The sequence below is a fragment of the Tursiops truncatus genome, chromosome X (assembly GCF_011762595.2).
Source record: "Tursiops truncatus isolate mTurTru1 chromosome X, mTurTru1.mat.Y, whole genome shotgun sequence".
In the NCBI taxonomy this organism is placed as follows: domain Eukaryota; kingdom Metazoa; phylum Chordata; class Mammalia; order Artiodactyla; family Delphinidae; genus Tursiops; species Tursiops truncatus.
In genome coordinates, this window is record NC_047055.1 from 87,075,186 (window position 1) to 87,093,981 (window position 18,796).

The following is an 18,796-nucleotide window of genomic DNA, read 5'->3' on the forward strand; positions in this document are numbered from 1 at the left end:
AAATGCTGGAGAGCATGTGGAGAAAAGGGAACCCTCTTGCACTGTTGGTGGGAATGTAAATTGACACAGCCACTATGGAGAACAGTATGGAGGTGCCTTAAAAAAGTAAAAATAGAACTACCAATCTACCCAGCAACCCCACCATTGGGCATATACCCTGAGAAAACCATAATTCAAAAAGAGTCATGTACCACAATGTTCATTGCAGCACTATTTACAATAACCAAGACATGGAAGTAACCTAAGTGTCCATTGACAGATGAATGGATAAAGATGTGGCACATATATACAATGCAATATTATTCAGCCATAAAAAGAAATGAAATTGAATTATCTGTAGTGAGGTGGATGGACCTAGAGTCTGTCATACAGAGCGAAGTCAGTCAGAAAGAGAAAAACAAATACCATATGCTAACACATATATATGGAATCTAAAAAAAAAGTTGTTCTGATGAACCTAGGGGTAGGACAGGAATAAAGACACAGACGTAGAGAATGGACTTGAGGACACGGGGAGGGGGAAACGTAAGCTGGGACGAAGTGAGAGAGTGGCACGGACATATATACACTACCAAATGTAAAATAGATAGCTAGTGGGAAGCAGCCACATAGCGCAGCGAGATCAGCTTGATGCTTTGTGATGACCTAGAGGGGTGGGATAGGGAGGGTGGGAGGGAGACGCAAGAGGGAAGAGATATGGGGATATATGTATATGTATAACTGATTCACTTTGTTATAAATCAGAAACTAACACACCATTGTAAAGCAATTATACTCTGATAAAGATATTAAAAAAAAAAACCCAAACCCAAAAAAAAAAAAAAACCCATATGATCCAGCAATCCCATTCCTGGGCATAGATCCAGAGAAAAAACCATAATTTGAAAAGATACATGCACCCACAATGTTCACTGCAGCACTATTTACAATAGCCAAGACACGGAAGCAACCTAAATGTCCACTGACAGATGAATGGATAAAGAAGATGTGGTACATATATACAATGGAATATTACTCAGCCATAAAAAGGAATGAAATAATGCCATTTGCAGCAACATGGATGGGCCTAGAGATTATCATACTAAGTGAAGTAAGTCAGACAGACAAATATCATATGGTATCACTTATATGAGGAATCTAAAACAATGATACAAATGAACTTATTTACAAAACAGAAACAGACTCACAGACTTAGAAAACAAGCGTATGGTTACCAAAGGGGAAAGGTGGGAGGGGGGGATAAATTAGGAGTTTGGGATTAACGTATACACACTTCTAAACATAAAAAAGATAATCAACTAGGACCTAATGTAATACTCCAATATAAAATAAAAATTAAAGAAAAATAAATTTCACACTGTCAGGAACATCTTCCCTGATCAGGACACCAAAAAGAGCCTAACCCTCCCCTCACTCCTGCACTCTATCCCCTGCCCTTTTTCCTCACAACGCTCAGCTTTAGCTGACCTGTTATATATTTTTGTCTATTATCAACCTGCCTCCGCTAGAACGTAAGCTCCACGAGGGCAGCCACTCCTGCCAGTTTAAGTCACAGCTTGTACCCTCAGTGCCTAGAACAGGTCCCGGCGCACAGAGGTGCTCCACAATGTCTGTCCAAAGCGTGACTGTGTAAAACACTTGAAGTGGTGCCTCTGACATGGCAGACGTTCATAAACGGTTGTTGAATGAATCCATCAATGAATCAATGCATGAAGGCATGAATGAGGAGGTGAACCCCATCCCATCTTGGGTCCTAGAGCTGCCCTCTCCCCCATCCCAACCCCAGAAGACCTGGGAGCCAGTCATCGGCACAACCACAGGAACTTTATTTACAAACACAAGGCTGGGGCCGGAGGCAGGTGGGAAGGTGGACAGTGGCAAGGATGGAAGTCTCCTACTTCTGCTCCCGCCTCCAGACGATGACCATGCCGCTAGCGTCGCTGGAAGCCAGCAGGCTCTCATCGCAGTTGAAGCTGACATCCAGCACGGGCGCGCTGTGGCCCTGCAGCTTGTTGACGGCGGCCTTGGCTGCCCGCTCCACGTCAAAGAAATGCACGCACATGTCCTCGCTGCCCGTCACTGCCCAGATGAGAGACCATCAGGAGGTGTTGCAGGAGGCAGCGGGGTGCCCTGCATGTGAAGTCTCTGAGGTGTTGAGGGATTTATGTCCAAGGTGTAAGGTCCCAGGGCTGGGGGCTCTGGGGTGGACCATCCCCAGATGCAAGGTCACCTAGCTGTTTTGGCTCCGCGTCCGGAGTGTGAGGTCTCTGAGCTCTTTGTTGGTGGCGGGGAGGGGTCTGTGTCTTAGGCTGTGAGGTTTCTGGGCTGTCTGGGGGGTCTGTGTTCAAAGTGTGAGGTTGCTGGGGCGTGAGAGTTCTTGAGGCCCAGGAAGTCAGGGCATTAGGATGTCGTGACAGCTGAGCCAGATCAGCACCAGCCCTGGTCCCTGCCCCTCCCTGGCCACCCAGACACCCCGACCCCATGGGACTCACCCACACAGGCCCCCTGGCGGAAGGACATGAGGGGGCAGAAAATGCTGCGTACGGGGTGCGAGCTCTGCTCAATGGGGAAGCTTCTCTTCAGCTGCAGGGTCCCCTCGTTGTCCACCACCCTGAGAGGAGGAAGAGAGTGGGTTAGGGGGCAGCCTCAGCCCCAGAGGGGGACGAATGGTGGGCCAGTTTGTGTCCCCACCCCTGCACCTGAGGTCTTTTCAAGGTTCATGAAATCCAGTTTTGAGACGACTGCATAAACCTATAAAGCACGGGATGGTGTGTGAGTTAGTGACAGTTTGGAAACTGTATCTGTTGATACAAATGGGGAGCCTCTGCTGTTTAATTTGCTAGTTTCTTTTCCTAAGGGTCCCTAAGAGATCCTGATTTTAGGACAGGCACAAAGAGAGGGAATGACTGACCAAACTACAGCACCCCTGCACCGTGGAATACCACATGGCTATTCAAAGGAATGAACTCGAGCTACTGCAGGGAGCAGCGTGCAGCCCAGGCTGCGAACTGCATTTAGATGACAGACATAAGTGAGTGGGGATAGTAAAACTCCCAGCTTCAAAAAAAAAAATTTTAAAAAAAATGAAGGAAGGGAAAGCAGGCCACTGCTCTAAGGGGACTCTAGTCTATTTTATGGCTCAGTTTGCTCATCTGTAAAATGGACATGATTACAGCACCCACCTCACAGGGTTGCTGTGAGGATTAAATGAGGGGATATGAACAGGGCCTGGCCCAGCAACTGCTACGCACATGATAGCTACTGCTATTACTATTACTGCTCCTATTGATGTCACCATTATCATATTATTACTATTATTAGGAGACCGAACCTCTCCCCTCAATGAAGTTAACCTCCATGGCTTAGTCTGCTGGGGAGACAGGGCTCTTGTCTCAGTCTGACAGAGGCGGCAGGCCCCCCACCTCCAGGTGGCCCAGAGAGGAGACCCACCTGTAGAGCAGCAGCTTGCTGAGGCAAGCATTTATGAGCAGCGAGGGGTCCCGGGCCTCGCGGCTGACCCAGGAGCGGGCGGAGATGCTGGTCACAGGGCTGCCCTCATGCACCACCAGACGCTTGGCTTTGGTCAGCTTCCCTGCGGCAGCAGAAGGAGGGGAGGCAATGGTGAGGGTTGGGACTGTGCACCAGAAGGGTGAGGGTGTGAGCAGCTGGATGCAGGCCTAGGGTCTGCCTACCTGTGGCCATGTCGAAGAGGAAGGAGAAAACACTGCCACGGTCATCACCCGCCCAGAGCAGCCGGCCAGGGGCATCAAAGGACAGAGCGAGGACACGGCCTGTCAGCTTGCTGGATCCACCCTTCACTTTCTTGCCCGTGGAGATGTTCATGACGTGCACGTTGTGCTTGGCATTCCCCACCTGTGTGTGAGACCCGCACACCATCACCCTGCTCCCAGCCACTCCCTCCTTGAGTCTGACCACAGCAGGGCTGCTGTTGATGGGACTGGCTGATCCCTACTGGACTCTCATCACAGTGAGGGTGGGCCGGTAGACTGGAAGGTGACTCAGGCCGGTCATCCTCCCCAGCCAGTCCCTCTTGCAATCTGACCAGAAGAGACAGCTTCTCCCAGAACTCAAGGGGCCTGCCTGGTCCTTCCTGGAGCCTTGACTATACTAGGGCGGCGGCTGCTGCTACAGCTGAAAGGATCCCAGAGCACAGGCTCACTGGGCCAGCTCCCCCTACTCCCCACTCAGGACCAGGCCAGACTTTTCATTTCCTTCCCCTGCCCTCTGACTCTCTATCCGGGTCGGACCACCATGATGCTGCCACTGAGATGAAACAAGGTTTCCAACTAGTAATCCTGCTCCCCAACCAGCAGCCCCTGCAGTTGGAAAACGGTAGGACTACTGCTGATGGGACCATGACCCTACCCCCAGACCGCCCCCCATCCCCGGAGTCTACCACAGTGAGGCCATCCCAGACCAAGAACCACGTCCCCAGTTCTGCCCTGTTTCCCTCTGAGTCTGGCCAGAGGAGGACGGAGGCGATGGACTAGAGGGGACCCCCTTATCCCGACTCCCTGCGACAGCCCTCCTGGCCTGGCATCCCGCCCTCGGCAAGGGGGTGCTCTGGAGCCTGACCACAGTGAGGTTGTTGTTGACTGGCTGGAAGGTGCAGCAGAGCAGTTCGGCGCTGTCTGGGTCAGGGATCTCCCGGATGCAGCGGCCGTCCTCAGAGGCCCAGATGCGCATGGTGGCATCAAGCGAGGTGGACACGAGGATGTCGTTGGAGAGGGACCAGGCGAAGTCAGAGACCCCGCGGGTGTGGCCCCGCAGCACTCGGAGCACGGTGGGCGGGGCGGGCACCAGCTGGCACAGCGAAATGCTGCCATCGAGTGAGCAGCAGGCCAGGCGGTGCCGGTCGTCATTGGCGAAGCGCACCCTGGGGACTGCAAGGCCAAGGAGCCATTTGTGAGAGCTGCCATGCTCACCGGGTGCTTTCATTTACAGAAGGTTCTGACGTGTGAGCCAGGGGCCGGGACCGACTGCACCAGGCACAGTGGCCTCAGCAAAGGGTTTTCCTTGGCTGAGAAAGAGAGTTGGAACGCCAGAAGGCCCTCTACCCAAAGCTCCCTAAATCTTGGCAGGTACTTTATGGATTGCAAATGACTTCTGCAATGCAAAAAGCCTTCTACATCTCAGTAAGCACTTTACAGTTACCAGGGTCTTGGCAGTTTGCAAAACCCACTCTGCCCTTTGCAAGGAGATTTCTCTGCAGCAAAGGTTTTAAGCTCGTTCAAGCGACTCATGACCCCAGAAGCCTTCTGCAAAGTGCTCTTTTAAGCTGCTGAGCCCCTTTATGGTAGACAAAGTAACCAAGACTTTGCAGATCACTTTGCAGAGGGCTTTTAGGTTTTGCGAAAGGTGTGATGAATAGCAATTCCTCCGAGGTGGGCCTGAGACTCTGCATTCCAGAAAAGGATGCACTGGGTGGTTGTCACCCAGTTGTTTGGGCAAATGCGTGGTGACGGGACCCGCCATCCACTGGCTCACCTGCCTCATCCACGTGCTGGTCAAAAACATGGTACATGCCCGCAAAGGCGTAGTTCTCACTCAGCGATGTGTCCCCGGCCATGGCTCGACTTGCTTCTGCCGCTGACGTGGGAACCACGCTGCCGGGGGGCCTATGCCCCAACAGGAGTGAGGGGTGAGAGGAGGGAGGTACTAGCGTTTGGCCTGCCATTGCCCTGTGGCTCCCCTCCTCCTCACAAACCTTCAGCTGCCCCTGGTGCATACCTGTCCTCATAGACGGCACGGTTCATCTGTGCCTGCAGCTGGTAGGAGCCTCGGCTGACAGAGCGGCGGTGCCCACGGGCCCCCAGGGCCCGAGGGTCATCCTCGAAGTCCTGCAAACAGAGGGTCAGGGTAGGTACACCTTGCAAACAGCCCTCAAGAACCTATGAGATCTAGAGTTTTCAAAATATACCCAGAACCATGGGACTTCCCTGGTGGTCCAGTGGTTAAGACTCTGTGCTTCCATTGCAGAGGGTCAAGGTAGGCGCACCTTGCAAACAGCCCTCAAGAACCTATGAGATCTAGAGTCTTCAAAATATACCCAGAACCATGGGACTTCCCTGGTGGTCCAGTGGTTAAGACTCTGCGCTTCCACTGCAGAGGGCGCAGGTTCGATCCCTGGTCAGGCAACTGAGATACCGCATGCTGGAACCAGATCCCTTCTCACCCCTTCCACTGTCACCACCGTCACCTGGACTACTGTGGTGTCCTCTGCACTAGTTCCCCTACTCTCACCCTTGCCCCACTCAGCAAATACTTAACAAATGCTCTTTGAACAAAGAATGAACACTTTTCCCCCAGAAAACCACTCAGCTTTGTCTCTTGCCTCATTCAAGTCTCAGCTCAATTGTCACCTCCTCAGAGACGCCTTCCCTGAGCATCCCCATTAAAAATAGCTTCTCTCTGTTCCCAACACCTGTCCTGTTTCATTCCCCAAGTCAGCCTTATTTTTCCATGTTAGCACTCCTCACTACAAGCCATGGTAGTTATTCACTTGTTTACCTGGTTTGCTACGTTTATTGACCTATTTATCTTGTTTATTGCCTGCTTATCAACCTATTTATCTTATTGTCTGTTGATTTATGACATACATTATCTCTTTTTGCCCTCTGCTCATCCTAAGAGCCAGGAACAGTGCCTGGAACATAGCAGGTGCTCGACAAGTCTGTGGAGTGAATATATATGGAGGCAGGTAGCGTGGGGAGGAGCTCACCTCCATGCGGTCAAGGGTAGTGCGGCTGCTGCGGACGATGCTGTTGCTATAGGCACGAGCACTGCCTGGCTCAGAGAGGGGCCCGTAGCGCTGGCCCAGCAGCTGCCCACGCAGCCTCAGGTACTGCCGACGCAATGCTGGAGGGTGCCCAGCCTTGGCATTCTCCCGCAGTAGCTGGCTGCGCCGTCGGATATATTGTGTCCGAAACTGTGGAAACGTTGGTGTGCGGTACGCATTGTACCTGCGATGGCAGGAGGCAAGGCGGGCAGCAGGCACAGGACAGAGGGAATCAATCAGCTCAGGGGATAGGGAAGGAGAATGAGGTGTGTGGCAGTGATAGGTCAGGATGGCAAGTGATCAGCAGTGGTGATGGGGGTCACTCTGGTGTTGTGATAAGGGTGTGTCCGCAGTAATAATGGGCATGGCAATGAGGGCAGTGTGGGCACAATGGAGGCAGTCTGCAGTTCTGCTGGAATTGGTATGGGGTGACTGAGTCAGTGTAGACAATAGGGGCCAATCTGACATGGTGACGGGGGTTAGCATGGGGCAATGGTGGGGGTCAGTATGGCGATTGGGTCAGACTGGGGAAGTGATGGTAAGAGAAGTCTGGGGGCAAAAGTGGGGAACAGGATGTCACCAGCATGGGCTCTATCACCCCCCCACCCCCGACAAAGGCTCCAATACCACAGACTCTGCGCATGCCCACATGTGACTGCATTATCCTAGCGTGCTGTTTAACAACCCTCGCTTGCCAGTCATTCCCTGCGGGCAAGCCCCACACCCTGCTACTGCGCATGCTCACCTCCAGCAAGCCCACTCAGCCGCTTAAGGCAAGTTCTCCGCCCAGCCTCACTTATCGCCATTGCGCATGCACCACGTAACTTCCGCTCCCGCGAGCTTCGACCCCACGCCTCACCTCGCGTCTACTGCTAAGACCTGCTGCCACACCGCAGCCATTCCCCGGCCTCCTCTTCCGGCGCGTCCGCCCGCGGGAGCCTGCAGGACAAGGGCCTGGAATGTCAGCGTCTCAAGTGAAGAGATCTAGATCCGCCCCTTCCGCCAGGCGATCGTTGCCATAGACACGGAGTCCCTCCAGTCCAGGATGTCACGATATCCCACCCGGCTCTTAGCATGGTCACCACCCCAGTCCTGCCCTTCCCAGGCAGCGCCCAGATGATTCACAGCAGACCTGGCCCCGCCCCTCCCCGGTCACCATAGCAACGCCCCTCCTCCCGCCGCCTAGCAATCCTTGTTGGCATTCTCCACCCATCTTGCCCCCACCGACCCCCGCCTTCCCTTCTCGGGTCCAAGAGCAGGACCCGGGATTAGGGACCACCTCCGGGGCTGCCTCCCGCTCTTGAGGCTCCCGGGGCGGCCCTGAAACCAGTGTCACCCTTCTCTCCTCTCTCAAGCTCCAGCAAGATGGCCGCCTGCTGCCAGGAAGAACTTCCGACCGCAGAACAGATCGATAGGAATCCTCCCCAGGGCGTGGGAGAACCACGCAAGCGCATTAAGGGACGGTAGGTTCTGACACAAGGATGGAGGCTCCGCCCTTTTAAGTTCTATCCAGCCTCAGTCCCTAATGGCATTTTTTTGTGTACACAAGAACAATGTCCAGGGACCACAGGGACAGGGGCTAGTATGCGAATCACTCATTGAAAATCAGAAATATGACTTTCAAAAAAAAAAAACGAAAGGACTTTTTTTGAAAGAGTGGTATAAGCTGCTTTTTAGCAGCACAATCTTGGCCAAGCAAGATTTGAAGTGCAGAATAAAAAATAATCACACAGGCAGAGGCCCCCAGAAAATTCTCCAGTTCCTAGGTGACTGATGGGCCTTCAGGCACGCCCAGAGTAAGAAGAGTCCTTTCTGTGTGTCTGTGTTGGGGTGGGCGGCTTGGATACTCCCAGGGAGCTTGGTCTGGGCGTGAGGCTCTGAAGCCAGAAGATATAAATAGGTACAACAAGCTTTGGGGTTTGGATCCCAGGAGGCTATCTGAAATCATCCTTATTTCAACTCCAACAAGAAGCTGCATCTCTATTCATCTTAAGGTGACCAGGATATACAATGTACGAAGTTGGAACACAATGTTTAGTAGCTTCCTTTCGGATCTTGACTTTGACACAATTCTCATTATTGTTCAGATTATTTTATGTGTTATAAAAATAGTGTTATTTTCACACTATTTTTATTTTTAAAATATATTTATTTTTTGGCTGCGTTGGGTCTTCGTTGCCGTGCGTGGGCTTTTCTCTAGTTGCGGCGAGCGGGGCTACTCTTTGCTGTGGTGTGCGGGCTTCTCATTGCGGTGGCTTCTCTTTGCTGCAGAGCACAGGCTCTAGGCATGTGGGCTGCAGTAGCTGTGGCACGTGGGCTCAGTAGTTGTGGCTCGTGGGCTCTAGAGTGCAGGCTCAGTAGTTGTGGCACACGGGCTTAGTCGCTCCACGGCATGTGGGATCTTCCCGGACCAGGGCTCAAACCCGTGTCCCCTGCATTGGCAGGTGGATTCTTAACCACTGCACCACCAGGGAAGTCCCCACACTATTTTTATAATACAACAATCTGAACAGTGTTTTTTAAAGCAAACTTAAATGAGACACGGCCAAAAACGTATTGCCCTTTGTATTCTAACAAAAATAGACCACACTGTACTGTACTGATGCAGCAACCTCCCTTGTCCATGTAACTAAGCTATGGGTGGTCTTTTCAGGATATTGAACACTCTTTTGTTTCACGATTGCTAAAGAATAAACTTTGCACAAACGTGTAACCACTAACATTTATTGGACAATGTGCTGGATACTGTTTAAGGTGATTTACATGTATTATCCACTTAATCCTAATAACTGAATGTTGTGGGTCCATTACTACCCCCATTTTACAGATAAGGAAACCTGAAGCCCAGGAAGTTCAAGGGTGACATTTTGTTGAACTGGACCCCTATCTGTGACCAGCATTGGGTTTACAGTCGGCCCTTGAACAACACAGGTTTGAACTCCACGGGTCCACTTACACACAGATTTTTTTCAATAAATATTACAGTATTACACCATCTGTGGTTGGTTGAATCCGCATATGCATAACCGCGGATACGGAGGACCAATTATGGGATTTGAGCATCTGTGGATTCTGGTATCCATGGCAGGTCCTAAAACCCATCGGCCACAGACACTGATGAACAACTGTATTTCTTTTCTTTTCTTTTTTTTGCCGTAAAGGATGATACAATCAATGCCTTTCCCATTCACCTTGACCCTCCCAGGACAGAACCCCACCCCTTCACCCCACCATTCAGCTTCCAAAGAAACGTGGTGAGGGGACTTTCCTGGTGGTCCAATGGTTAAGACTCCACGCTCCCAATGCAGAGGGCCCGGGTTCGATCCCTGGTCAGGGAACTAGATCCCGCATGCTGCAACTAAGAGCCCACATGCCACAACTAAAAGATCCCGCGTGCCACAACTAAGACCCGGTGCAGCCAAAAAACAAACAAACAAAACAAAGAAACGTGGTGGGAAGAAATCACAGGAGAGTCAGCAATACCAAGGAGATCTACTGTCTCACTGCCAGAATTGATTTTTTGTTCTTGTTGTTTTTACAATATTCATGTTAAAATTTCAAAAATTATTTTAAAAACCTCATTCCTAGAAGGCTATATATAAGATACTATATATAAGACACTAATGACAGGGTTGTTATAAATATGAATTAGCTATTAATGCAGAGAAAGTGTTCAGAACGACACCTGTTGCGAGAACATTTGCTGTCATTCCAGGAAGTAGTACAGTACTTTTCAGAAGGCAGTATAACCTGGCCACTGCCACAGGCTCTGACAACTATGTGGTCTTGGGCAGGTCACTTAACCCCTTTGTGACTCAGCCTCCTCATCTGAAAAAAAACTGCCTCATAGACTTAGTGTGAGGACTAAATGAGTTAATATTTTTAAAGTTTAGACAAGCATCTGGAACAGAGAAGATATCCACTAAATGCTGACTACTGTTAGTTGTTTTAATAACTTTTCCCGATAACAGATCCATCTGCCAGAGGTAAATCTGGTGCAGAATAATGTGAATGAGAATGACCACTGCCACCTCTTACATTTATGTGCTCTGCATTTTTTCAATTTTTGTTTTTAAACATTTACACACTCTTACTGGATTAAAAATGGGTTTTGAACAACAAGCTGATGACAGAAGGCACTTTGTTTGTTGGGAGCCTGGAGAGAAAGGGGCAGAATTTAGGTACATGAATGGCAGGTCAGTGGGTGGGGAAAGAAGGGTCTCAGGCCTGGGGGTATCAAGTCACCAGAAGCAGCTCCTGGAGGTTGTGAGTGACCTTGGTTACAATCATGATATCTGAAAAAGCTCAAGTCCATGGGGGACTACAAGTCCCACCCACTCTAACAGAGTCTGGGGTTATTTTACTGTCAGAGTGATGGTTGAGGGTCCTAGCTGAATGAACAGACAAAAACACATTTGGACAGAAAAGACAGGTAAGCCAGAGCGGTTTAAAGATAATGCCACATCACAATAGTAACTTTAAGTGACGGCAGAAACAGGCAGGGGCCATGTCTTTTTTGGACTCCTTTCTTCATGTGCCTCCTGCCTATTTGGCCTCCAGAGTTTATAACTGCAAAGGCGAGCATTGGACCCCACTGGCTGTGTCTGCTTTTCATTACTATCACAGGCTGAAATGAAACCTGAAGTTGGGCCTCATCCTCAGGAACTAAAAGAAGCACGATTTGAGGGAAAGCTTAGGTGGCTTGGGGTGACAAGGGTGTGCTAAGAGTCAAGGCCAGAGAGCAAAGTGGGAGGACACACGGAGCTGAGGTGTAACTGGCGTGTAGACCCTGAGTCCTTATTCACTTATCTTATCCCTGAGGTTTCTTCCCAAACTGGAGAAGTGGGGGTTGGGACATAAGATCATAATTTAAATCTGACCATTTCCTGATAGGAAAACGTTTGCCTCTGAAGCCAAAGTTCTCACAATCCCCAAAGTCTTAATGGTGACAACTCTCCATGGTCTGAGTCAGAAACCAGATTCCTACACTTGGGAAAAGCCTCCCAGACCATTTGAGCAGCCTCCAGCAAGCTGCAATAGCAAGCCAGCTTTCCGACAAATATTTAGCAAGCCCCTATTAGGTGCCAGGCACTGGAAAAACAGCAGTAACTCAGACAAAAGGTCCCCACTCTCATGGAACTGCCATTTTAGCTAGAAAGATAATTGATAAATAAGATCACTTTTTAAAATTGGTGCTCACTATCATTAAAATAGTAGTTTGGTTAGCATTGCTGAGCGGTGGGCGAAGGGGGCAGGGACGAGAAATAAATTTAAGCTGGTCACAACACTGTAAATCAACTACACTTCAATAAAATACATTTTTTTTAAATAAAACAATTTAAGCTGGAACCTGAATGAAAAGGAGCCACATACACAAAGCTCTGGACAGTGAATGTGTGGATAAGGCCAGTGAGGCCAGAAAGTGATTGATTCAGAAGAGAAATCACTTCACAGGGCTAGAACTGGAGTCACACTTCTCTTTTCCTTTTTTTTTTAAAAATTTATTTATTTTTGGCTGCATTGGGTCTTCGTTGCTGCGCGGTGCTTTCTCTAGTTGCAGGGAGCAGGGGCTACTTTTCGCTGCGGTGCGTGGACTTCTCATTGCAGTGGCTTCCCTTGTTGCGGAGCACAGGCTCTAGGTGTGCGGGCTTCAGTAGTTGTGGCACACAGGCTCAGCAGTTGTGGCACACGGGCTTAGTTGCTCCGCGGCATGTGGGATCTTCCCAGGCCAGGTCTTGAACCCGTGTCCCCTGCATTGGCAGACGGATTCTTAACCACTGCACCACCAGGGAAGCCCCACTCTACTCTTAAAATCTCAATTGCATTTACCCAGTGAGTGATTCAGGGCCAAACTGAGGGCCTGAGCAAGACTGGACCCTGGGGGCTTCCCTGGTTGACAGTCTGCCTGCTGATGCAGGGGACGCGGGTTTGTGCCCCGGTCTGGGAGGATCCCACATGCCGCGGAGCGGCTGGGCCCGTGAGCCATGGCCGCTGAGCCTGCGAGTCCAGGGCCTGTGCTCCGCAACGGGAGAGGCCACAACAGTGTGAGGCCCGCGTATCGCAAAAAAAAAAAAAAAACAAAAAAAAAAAAACCAAAACTGGACCCTAGGTTTGGTACCTCAGTCTCAGGTGATATAGCTACATGGGCACAGCCCTTGATTCATCTCATTTTTTTCTGTTAATACACTGACCTACATCTGGTTGCTTTTTAAATATTAAGCCATCCTTGCTTTCTTGGGGTACGTTTCACCTGGTTTTGGTGACCGCCTGCATTTACCAAGCTCTTACAATATCCATCTTATAGAACTGTCACAACAGCCCTAATGAGGTAGGTGCAACATTTAGCCCCACTTTGAAGATGAGGAAAGTGAACCCTGGAGGGGTTTACTGTCCATGGCCACAGACATAGAAAATATTAAAACTAGCATTTGGACCCAGGCAGGAAGTAGAACTGGACTGTTTCTTATCCTGGATACCAGAAACCACCACCCCCGGTAACTAGCCAGGAGTGTTGACAACAGTACCCTATCCCTCTCTCACCTCTCTGTATGTCTCCCCACCCACCCCCCATCCCCGCATCAAGTCCCAAATCAATTTCCACTCCTGTCTCTCTTCTGACCTTCTGCGCTGGTAGATCGGCCCTGAAATCTACAACAGCTTCCAGTTGCTGTGAGAAGCCGACCTCTTTAGGCCTCCTCCCCAACTTCATCCCCTGTTGCTCTTACTTTATCTGATTATGTTCCAGTTACACTGGCTTTCTTGCACATCCTTTTCAAACTGCACAAATTGTTCCTGAGATCTGGAACACTCTCTTCTGTGCCTGCAAACAAATACTTCTACTCATCCTACGCTAATATTACTGATAACAAAGCACTTTGTGCCAGACACTGTTCGAAATATTTTACATAGAAAACCTTCTTTAATACTCACAACAACCCTATGAAGTTGCAGGTTACTATTATTATCCCATGTCACAGATCAGGAAATGAAGACAAAAAGATGAAGTAACCTGCCCAAGGCTGCATAGCCAGTAAACAATGGAGTTGGATTTACACCCAGGCCACCTGGTTCCAGAATCCTTGCTCTTAACCACTACACTATTTTACACTAATTCCCAAGTTACTTTGTGTGAGGTTCTCCAGTGTGGATTCATAACAATTTCTCTCTCTCATCCCACCCCCTTTGTTTTTGATCTGTCAGCAAATCCTGTCGGTTCTACCTTCAGAACGTATCCAGAATCCAACCTCTCCTCTCCACATCCACTGCCGCCACCACCACTGCTGGCCTGGACTACTGTGGTGGCCTCCTCACTGCTTCCGCCCTTGCCCCCTCCCCAAGTCTGTCCTCACAGTTGCCAGAGGGTCCTGTTACAACCCAAGTCAGCCCATGGCCCTCCTCTGCTCAGACCCCTGCTCCATCTCTCTCAGAGAAAAAGCCAAAGTCCTCCCCGTGGCCAGAGAGGCCCTACAGAACCAGGCCCCGTCACCTCTCCGACCTCACCTCCTGCCACTAGTCCCCTCACTCACTCTGCTCTGGCTGCACTGACCTTCTTGCTGTTCCTTACACACACCAAGCAAGTTCCCAACTCAGGGCCTTTGCACTTACTTGCTTTTTCTTCTGCCTCTAATTCTCCTCTTCCAGATGTCAAGGAAAGGCAAGGCTGAGATATTTGGCTGGTAAAGAAACATACCCTGGTTCGATTCAGATGTTTGCTACTTACATAGACAGCAGAAACAAGAAGAGCCACAGATGCCAGCTCATGTCCCTCATGCAGGGTAACGCAGAAACAAAAAGGGGCCAGATGACTGCAGCACGGGTGGTGGGATACTGTGTTGCCGAGAAGCTAGTACATGCTAAGCAGTTCTATAACCTTAAATTGGGGGAGAGAAGGAACAGAAAGCCTCATACCTCACCAGAACCTCGGGAGATGAGAAACCGTCTCATGGCAGCCTCCTTGGTAGAGAGGATCTTAATGAGAAATGGCCATGTAGCCTCTCGTGCTCTGTGTTCCGAGGATCACAGGGCGTTCTCCCAATACTTAGATCAGCTTGCCTACGTGGCCTATGAGGAGACATGCTAGGCAGCCAGAGCACCGTGGCAGACCCATTCCCCTACCATTCTCCCTCTAATTTCAAGTCTCTGTTGTAAGGTCACCTCTTCCGAGTCGCCTTCCCTAGACCATCTTGTGTAAGACCCCAACACTCTTCATTCCCTCTGCTTTATTCTCCTTAACGCTTGTCACTTTCTAACATTACATCACATACCAATTTATTACTTTATCATCCGTAGACCCCAATATGTGATTCCTAAGCAAAGGAATCTGTCATTATGTTGCTGTGTTCCTACTATTATTATCTGGCACACATAACAAATGCTTGGTAACATTTATTGACTACACGTAACTACCAGACACTGTTCTAGGTGTTTCCCATGTCTTGACTCATTCAATGGGTATGATCCCCATTTTACTCTTAAGGAGAAAGGTTTCTAAGAGGTCCTGGATTTTGAAGGAAGGCAGGCAGGACCTCTGGTGCTGGGCAAAGAATGGTCCATCTGCCTGGAGAAGCCAGAGGGGTCCTGAGGGCTCTGATTGGGGGGGAGAGGCAGGAAGGGGTTCTAGGACCTGTATCTGGTTTTGTTTTTTTGGCCACGCAGCATGGCATACAGGATCTTAGTTCCCTGACCAGGGATCGAACCCATGACCTCTGAAGTGGAAGTGCAGAGTCCCAACCACTGGACCACCAGGGAATTCCCTAGGACCAGCATCTGGAAAGTATTGTCAGATGTCAAGAAATACAAGCTAGCATTGCAGGGTTTCTTGAGGCCCTTGGAATAGAGATGCCTGTAACAATGGAGAAGGCTTTGGGGAACAGGGGCAAGCCAGCCAAAAATAGCTGACAGCCATCCACTTCCCATGCCAACGCAAACGTCTAACAAACCACACCTCTAACAGTTTTCTTTTGAACTTTTTATTATGGAAAGTCTCAAACTTACAATAGTAGTGATTTAATGTACTTCCATGTACCTATCACCCAGGTTCAACAATTATAAACACACTGCATTTTCTAAGCTGCAGGCTCCATAAGCATTTGAGTGGTTTGGAGCCAACTGTTTTTGTTAACAAAAAGATAACTAGAAAACATCAGGGCATTTTGCACATTTAATTCATTAAACCTTTCTTCCACTTAAATAGACAAATGGGTAGATTGTATCCCAATTTTAAAAAATGTACTTCTTACTAAGGATTGCACTCAAAGTTTAAAATGGAGACCACAAGTACTGTGCTTGAATGACTATTAAGTAGACAGAGTAAAGAAAACTTTCTGAATTTTACTTGAAGGAAGCTTAAAACTGAATTTAGAACAGCATATTAGAAATTTTTATGCAGAACAATGCCACAGATTGTTTTCAACAATTTAGAAGCCTTAGATTTCTTTGTGCCTTCACTGGTTATGTTAGAACCCATGTCCCATAGGCTCCAGGGCAGTTCTCCATAACCTAACACTAATACTTCTGCAATATATTGCATACATATTCACACTAAGTGGGAAAAATAAAGATTATGAAAAGCTTCAGGTCTTGTCACTGAATTTGAAATAAAATAACTTTTAGTTTTGCAGATCTCTGTGCACTTCGAATTATAAGGGATCATGCTAGCCTGGAGAGGGGTGAGAGGTGCAAGAGGAATGCAGCTAGGCAGGAACTGTAGCATGCTTTGTCTCCAAAAGCAGGAGTGGAAGGAACACTGCCCACTGTTATCCGATATGCTTTCCTACATACCTAAGTATTTACAGCAACTTATTTTAAAAAGCTTTTTGAAAGTTTACATCCCCCAAACCAGAATGTAGGGCAAGGTGTGGGGGTAGCATCACAGACCTACCTTGTTCTAAAGGTCACCTCCAGTACCGCTCTGTGAGGTGGCACTATTATTCCCATTTTGCACGTTGAACCTGAGGCAGATAAAAAAACTAAGCTAGGAATCAGGGTCTGTGAGATGTTTGTCCAAGTTTGGTGGGGGGTAGGCAAGGTCCAGGGATTGAAAATACAAATACCTGTAGGCCAGGGGTCTGGTCTTCACAGGCTTTGGGACACAGGTTCTCAAAGCACCTTTGAATGTGCTTGTGGTCTCAGTGGGTTCTTGGGAAACATGCACACTACTGAGATTCTGGTCAAAGTGAAGAGGACTAAGAAGCTTTTAATAAGGGTTTTCAATCTCAAGTCCAGAAATTGTATTGCTGAGTATGTGCCAAAGAAAACTGTGTCTTCTAGGCCCCTTCCTTAGAGCAAGTAAACAAGAGACTGGGCCTCTGAAGGCTGGATTACTAAACAGCACCTTCTGAAAGGACGTTTATGGTTTTTGTTGATGTCACTTGGGGGATCATTTTGTTGCAGGAACTTTGTGATTATGGGATCCTGTCTCAGGCCACATTGTGAGACGGACATTTTACTTCCTGAGGTAGGATGCAGAGGTGCCCCCCGCCCTAGACAGTAACAGTGGTCCTCCTGCCAGATCCCACAGCCTTAACTCCCTGGAGGTCCAGCACAGAATGCCTTAGACTGAGTACTCAACCAGTAAGGAGTAGCCACAATGTCCCTTTACCTGGGCCTGGATCAGCAGTCCAGGCAGGTCTCTGAAGTTCCCAAGTCTCCATCCACCTGGCAAAACAAATTCATGACTGGATGGGAGGAATGGTCCTGGGGCCTGTCTCAACTAGCTGGGAGGCACAGGAAACAGGCCATCAATACTGGAACTCTCACAATACAGGGACCCATGTAACCCGTCAGCTCTGGTTGCCATTTAACAGCACCATACACTGGGTGGTTTATAAACAGAAATTTCCCATACTTCTCGAGGCTGGAGTCCTAGATCAGGGTGCCAGCATGTCCAAGCTCTCCTGGGGGAGAGAGCTTTCTAGATTGCAGACTGCCAACTTCTTGTTGCATCCTCACATGGTGGAGAGCAGGAGATTGAAGCAAGCTTTCTTAGTGACTATTATAAGGGCACTAATCCCATCGTGACAGTGGAGCCTTCATGACCTCATCTAACCCTAATCACCCCCCACAAAGGCCTCATCTCCTAATGCCATCACATTGGGGAGTACACTATCAGTCCATTAACACCTGCCCCATGAATGAGTGAATAAGGCAGTTTAGGATGTCCTGAAACTTACAATCTGGTGGTACTTGGCTCAGTATCTGCCAGTTAGACGCAATGGACATAACTGATCAGAAACTCTAAAGAGGAATAGAGCCCATGGGACTCCAATACAGGCACCAGAACCATGACTAAAGGGAGTTAAAACTGAGGAACTACCACTTTACCACTGAAGACCCTCACACCACCACGGAAGACTGAACGCCTGTGGTTGATGCCTTTGCAAACTGTTAACAGCTATAAACATGCTTATTAAATGCACTTGACCCCCCCAACAGAAAATGTAAATTGTCCATGAGGCTGAGAGACATGTTAAATGACCCACTGAAGGTCAAATAAGTGGACAGCAGCAGAGCCTGGATTTGAATCCTGGAATCAGAACCCAGAGGCTGTGCTCCTAGAACCCTGTTTTCAAACCAGGATTCTCCTGTGTCCCTTCCTGTGTCCCTCACACCAAGGTGAGTTTACTATACCTGCCCCCACCCCCAGTATTTCAGGAGGAGGAGCTGGCACCACTGTTTACAGCAGGATTTAGCCTACATTCTCAGAACAATCTTGTGAGAAGGGCACCTACCTGATGCTCAAAGACAGGGAGATTCAAACCAAAGCAGTCATTCCAAAGGTGACACCGAGATGATCACAACGGGACCAAGACACCATCTCAGGAAACCCAATTCCAGCCATAAGGGGATTTCACCTGGACTCCCCACCCTTCCCACAAGCCTTATGTATACCAAAACCAATCCCAAACTCAACCAAACTTTGAACTCAAGGTCTCTACCCCTTCGGCAGTCCCTGCCCACCCCGTAACTAAATCCTTTTCTCAGTCTCCCTCTTGAACT

General features: G+C 49.1%; 1 protein-coding gene across 5 annotated transcripts; it reads right to left on the reverse strand.

The window, feature by feature from the left end:
- Window positions 1–1,805: 1,805 nt before the first annotated feature.
- WDR13 (WD repeat domain 13) lies at window positions 1,806–18,725 on the reverse strand. 5 transcript variants are annotated; one of them, XM_033850054.2, is made up of 11 exons: window positions 17,400–18,725; window positions 16,680–16,749; window positions 7,659–7,738; window positions 6,743–6,983; window positions 5,752–5,861; window positions 5,509–5,639; window positions 4,597–4,904; window positions 3,693–3,873; window positions 3,451–3,592; window positions 2,493–2,611; window positions 1,806–2,079 (listed from the first exon to the last, which is right to left on the reverse strand). In XM_033850054.2, exons 3-11 carry the CDS (start codon window positions 7,697–7,699, stop codon window positions 1,895–1,897), a joined length of 1,458 nt encoding a protein of 485 aa, XP_033705945.1. In that variant the 5' UTR covers window positions 7,700–7,738; window positions 16,680–16,749; window positions 17,400–18,725; the 3' UTR covers window positions 1,806–1,894. The 5 variants fall into 5 exon arrangements, with proteins under 5 accessions (XP_033705945.1, XP_033705942.1, XP_033705941.1 ...); XM_033850051.1 differs by lacking the exons at window positions 16,680–16,749; window positions 17,400–18,725 and adding an exon at window positions 8,136–8,268 and having other exon boundaries at window positions 6,743–6,949; XM_033850050.1 differs by lacking the exons at window positions 16,680–16,749; window positions 17,400–18,725 and adding an exon at window positions 8,079–8,268 and having other exon boundaries at window positions 6,743–6,949.
- Between the last annotated feature and the right edge of the window lie 71 nt (window positions 18,726–18,796).

Bases quoted from the DNA above. Each gene is read 5' to 3' on its own strand.
- WDR13 (XM_033850050.1), bottom strand. From the start codon at position 8,253: ATGCGCTTGCGTGGTTCTCCCACGCCCTGGGGAGGATTCCTATCGATC. The intron at 5,862-6,742 runs GTGAGCTCCTCC...CTCTGTTTGCAG, and splicing joins CTACCCTTGACCGCATGGAG to GACTTCGAGGATGACCCTCG. The intron at 5,640-5,751 runs GTATGCACCAGG...GTTGGGGCATAG, and splicing joins CGTGCCGTCTATGAGGACAG to GCCCCCCGGCAGCGTGGTTC.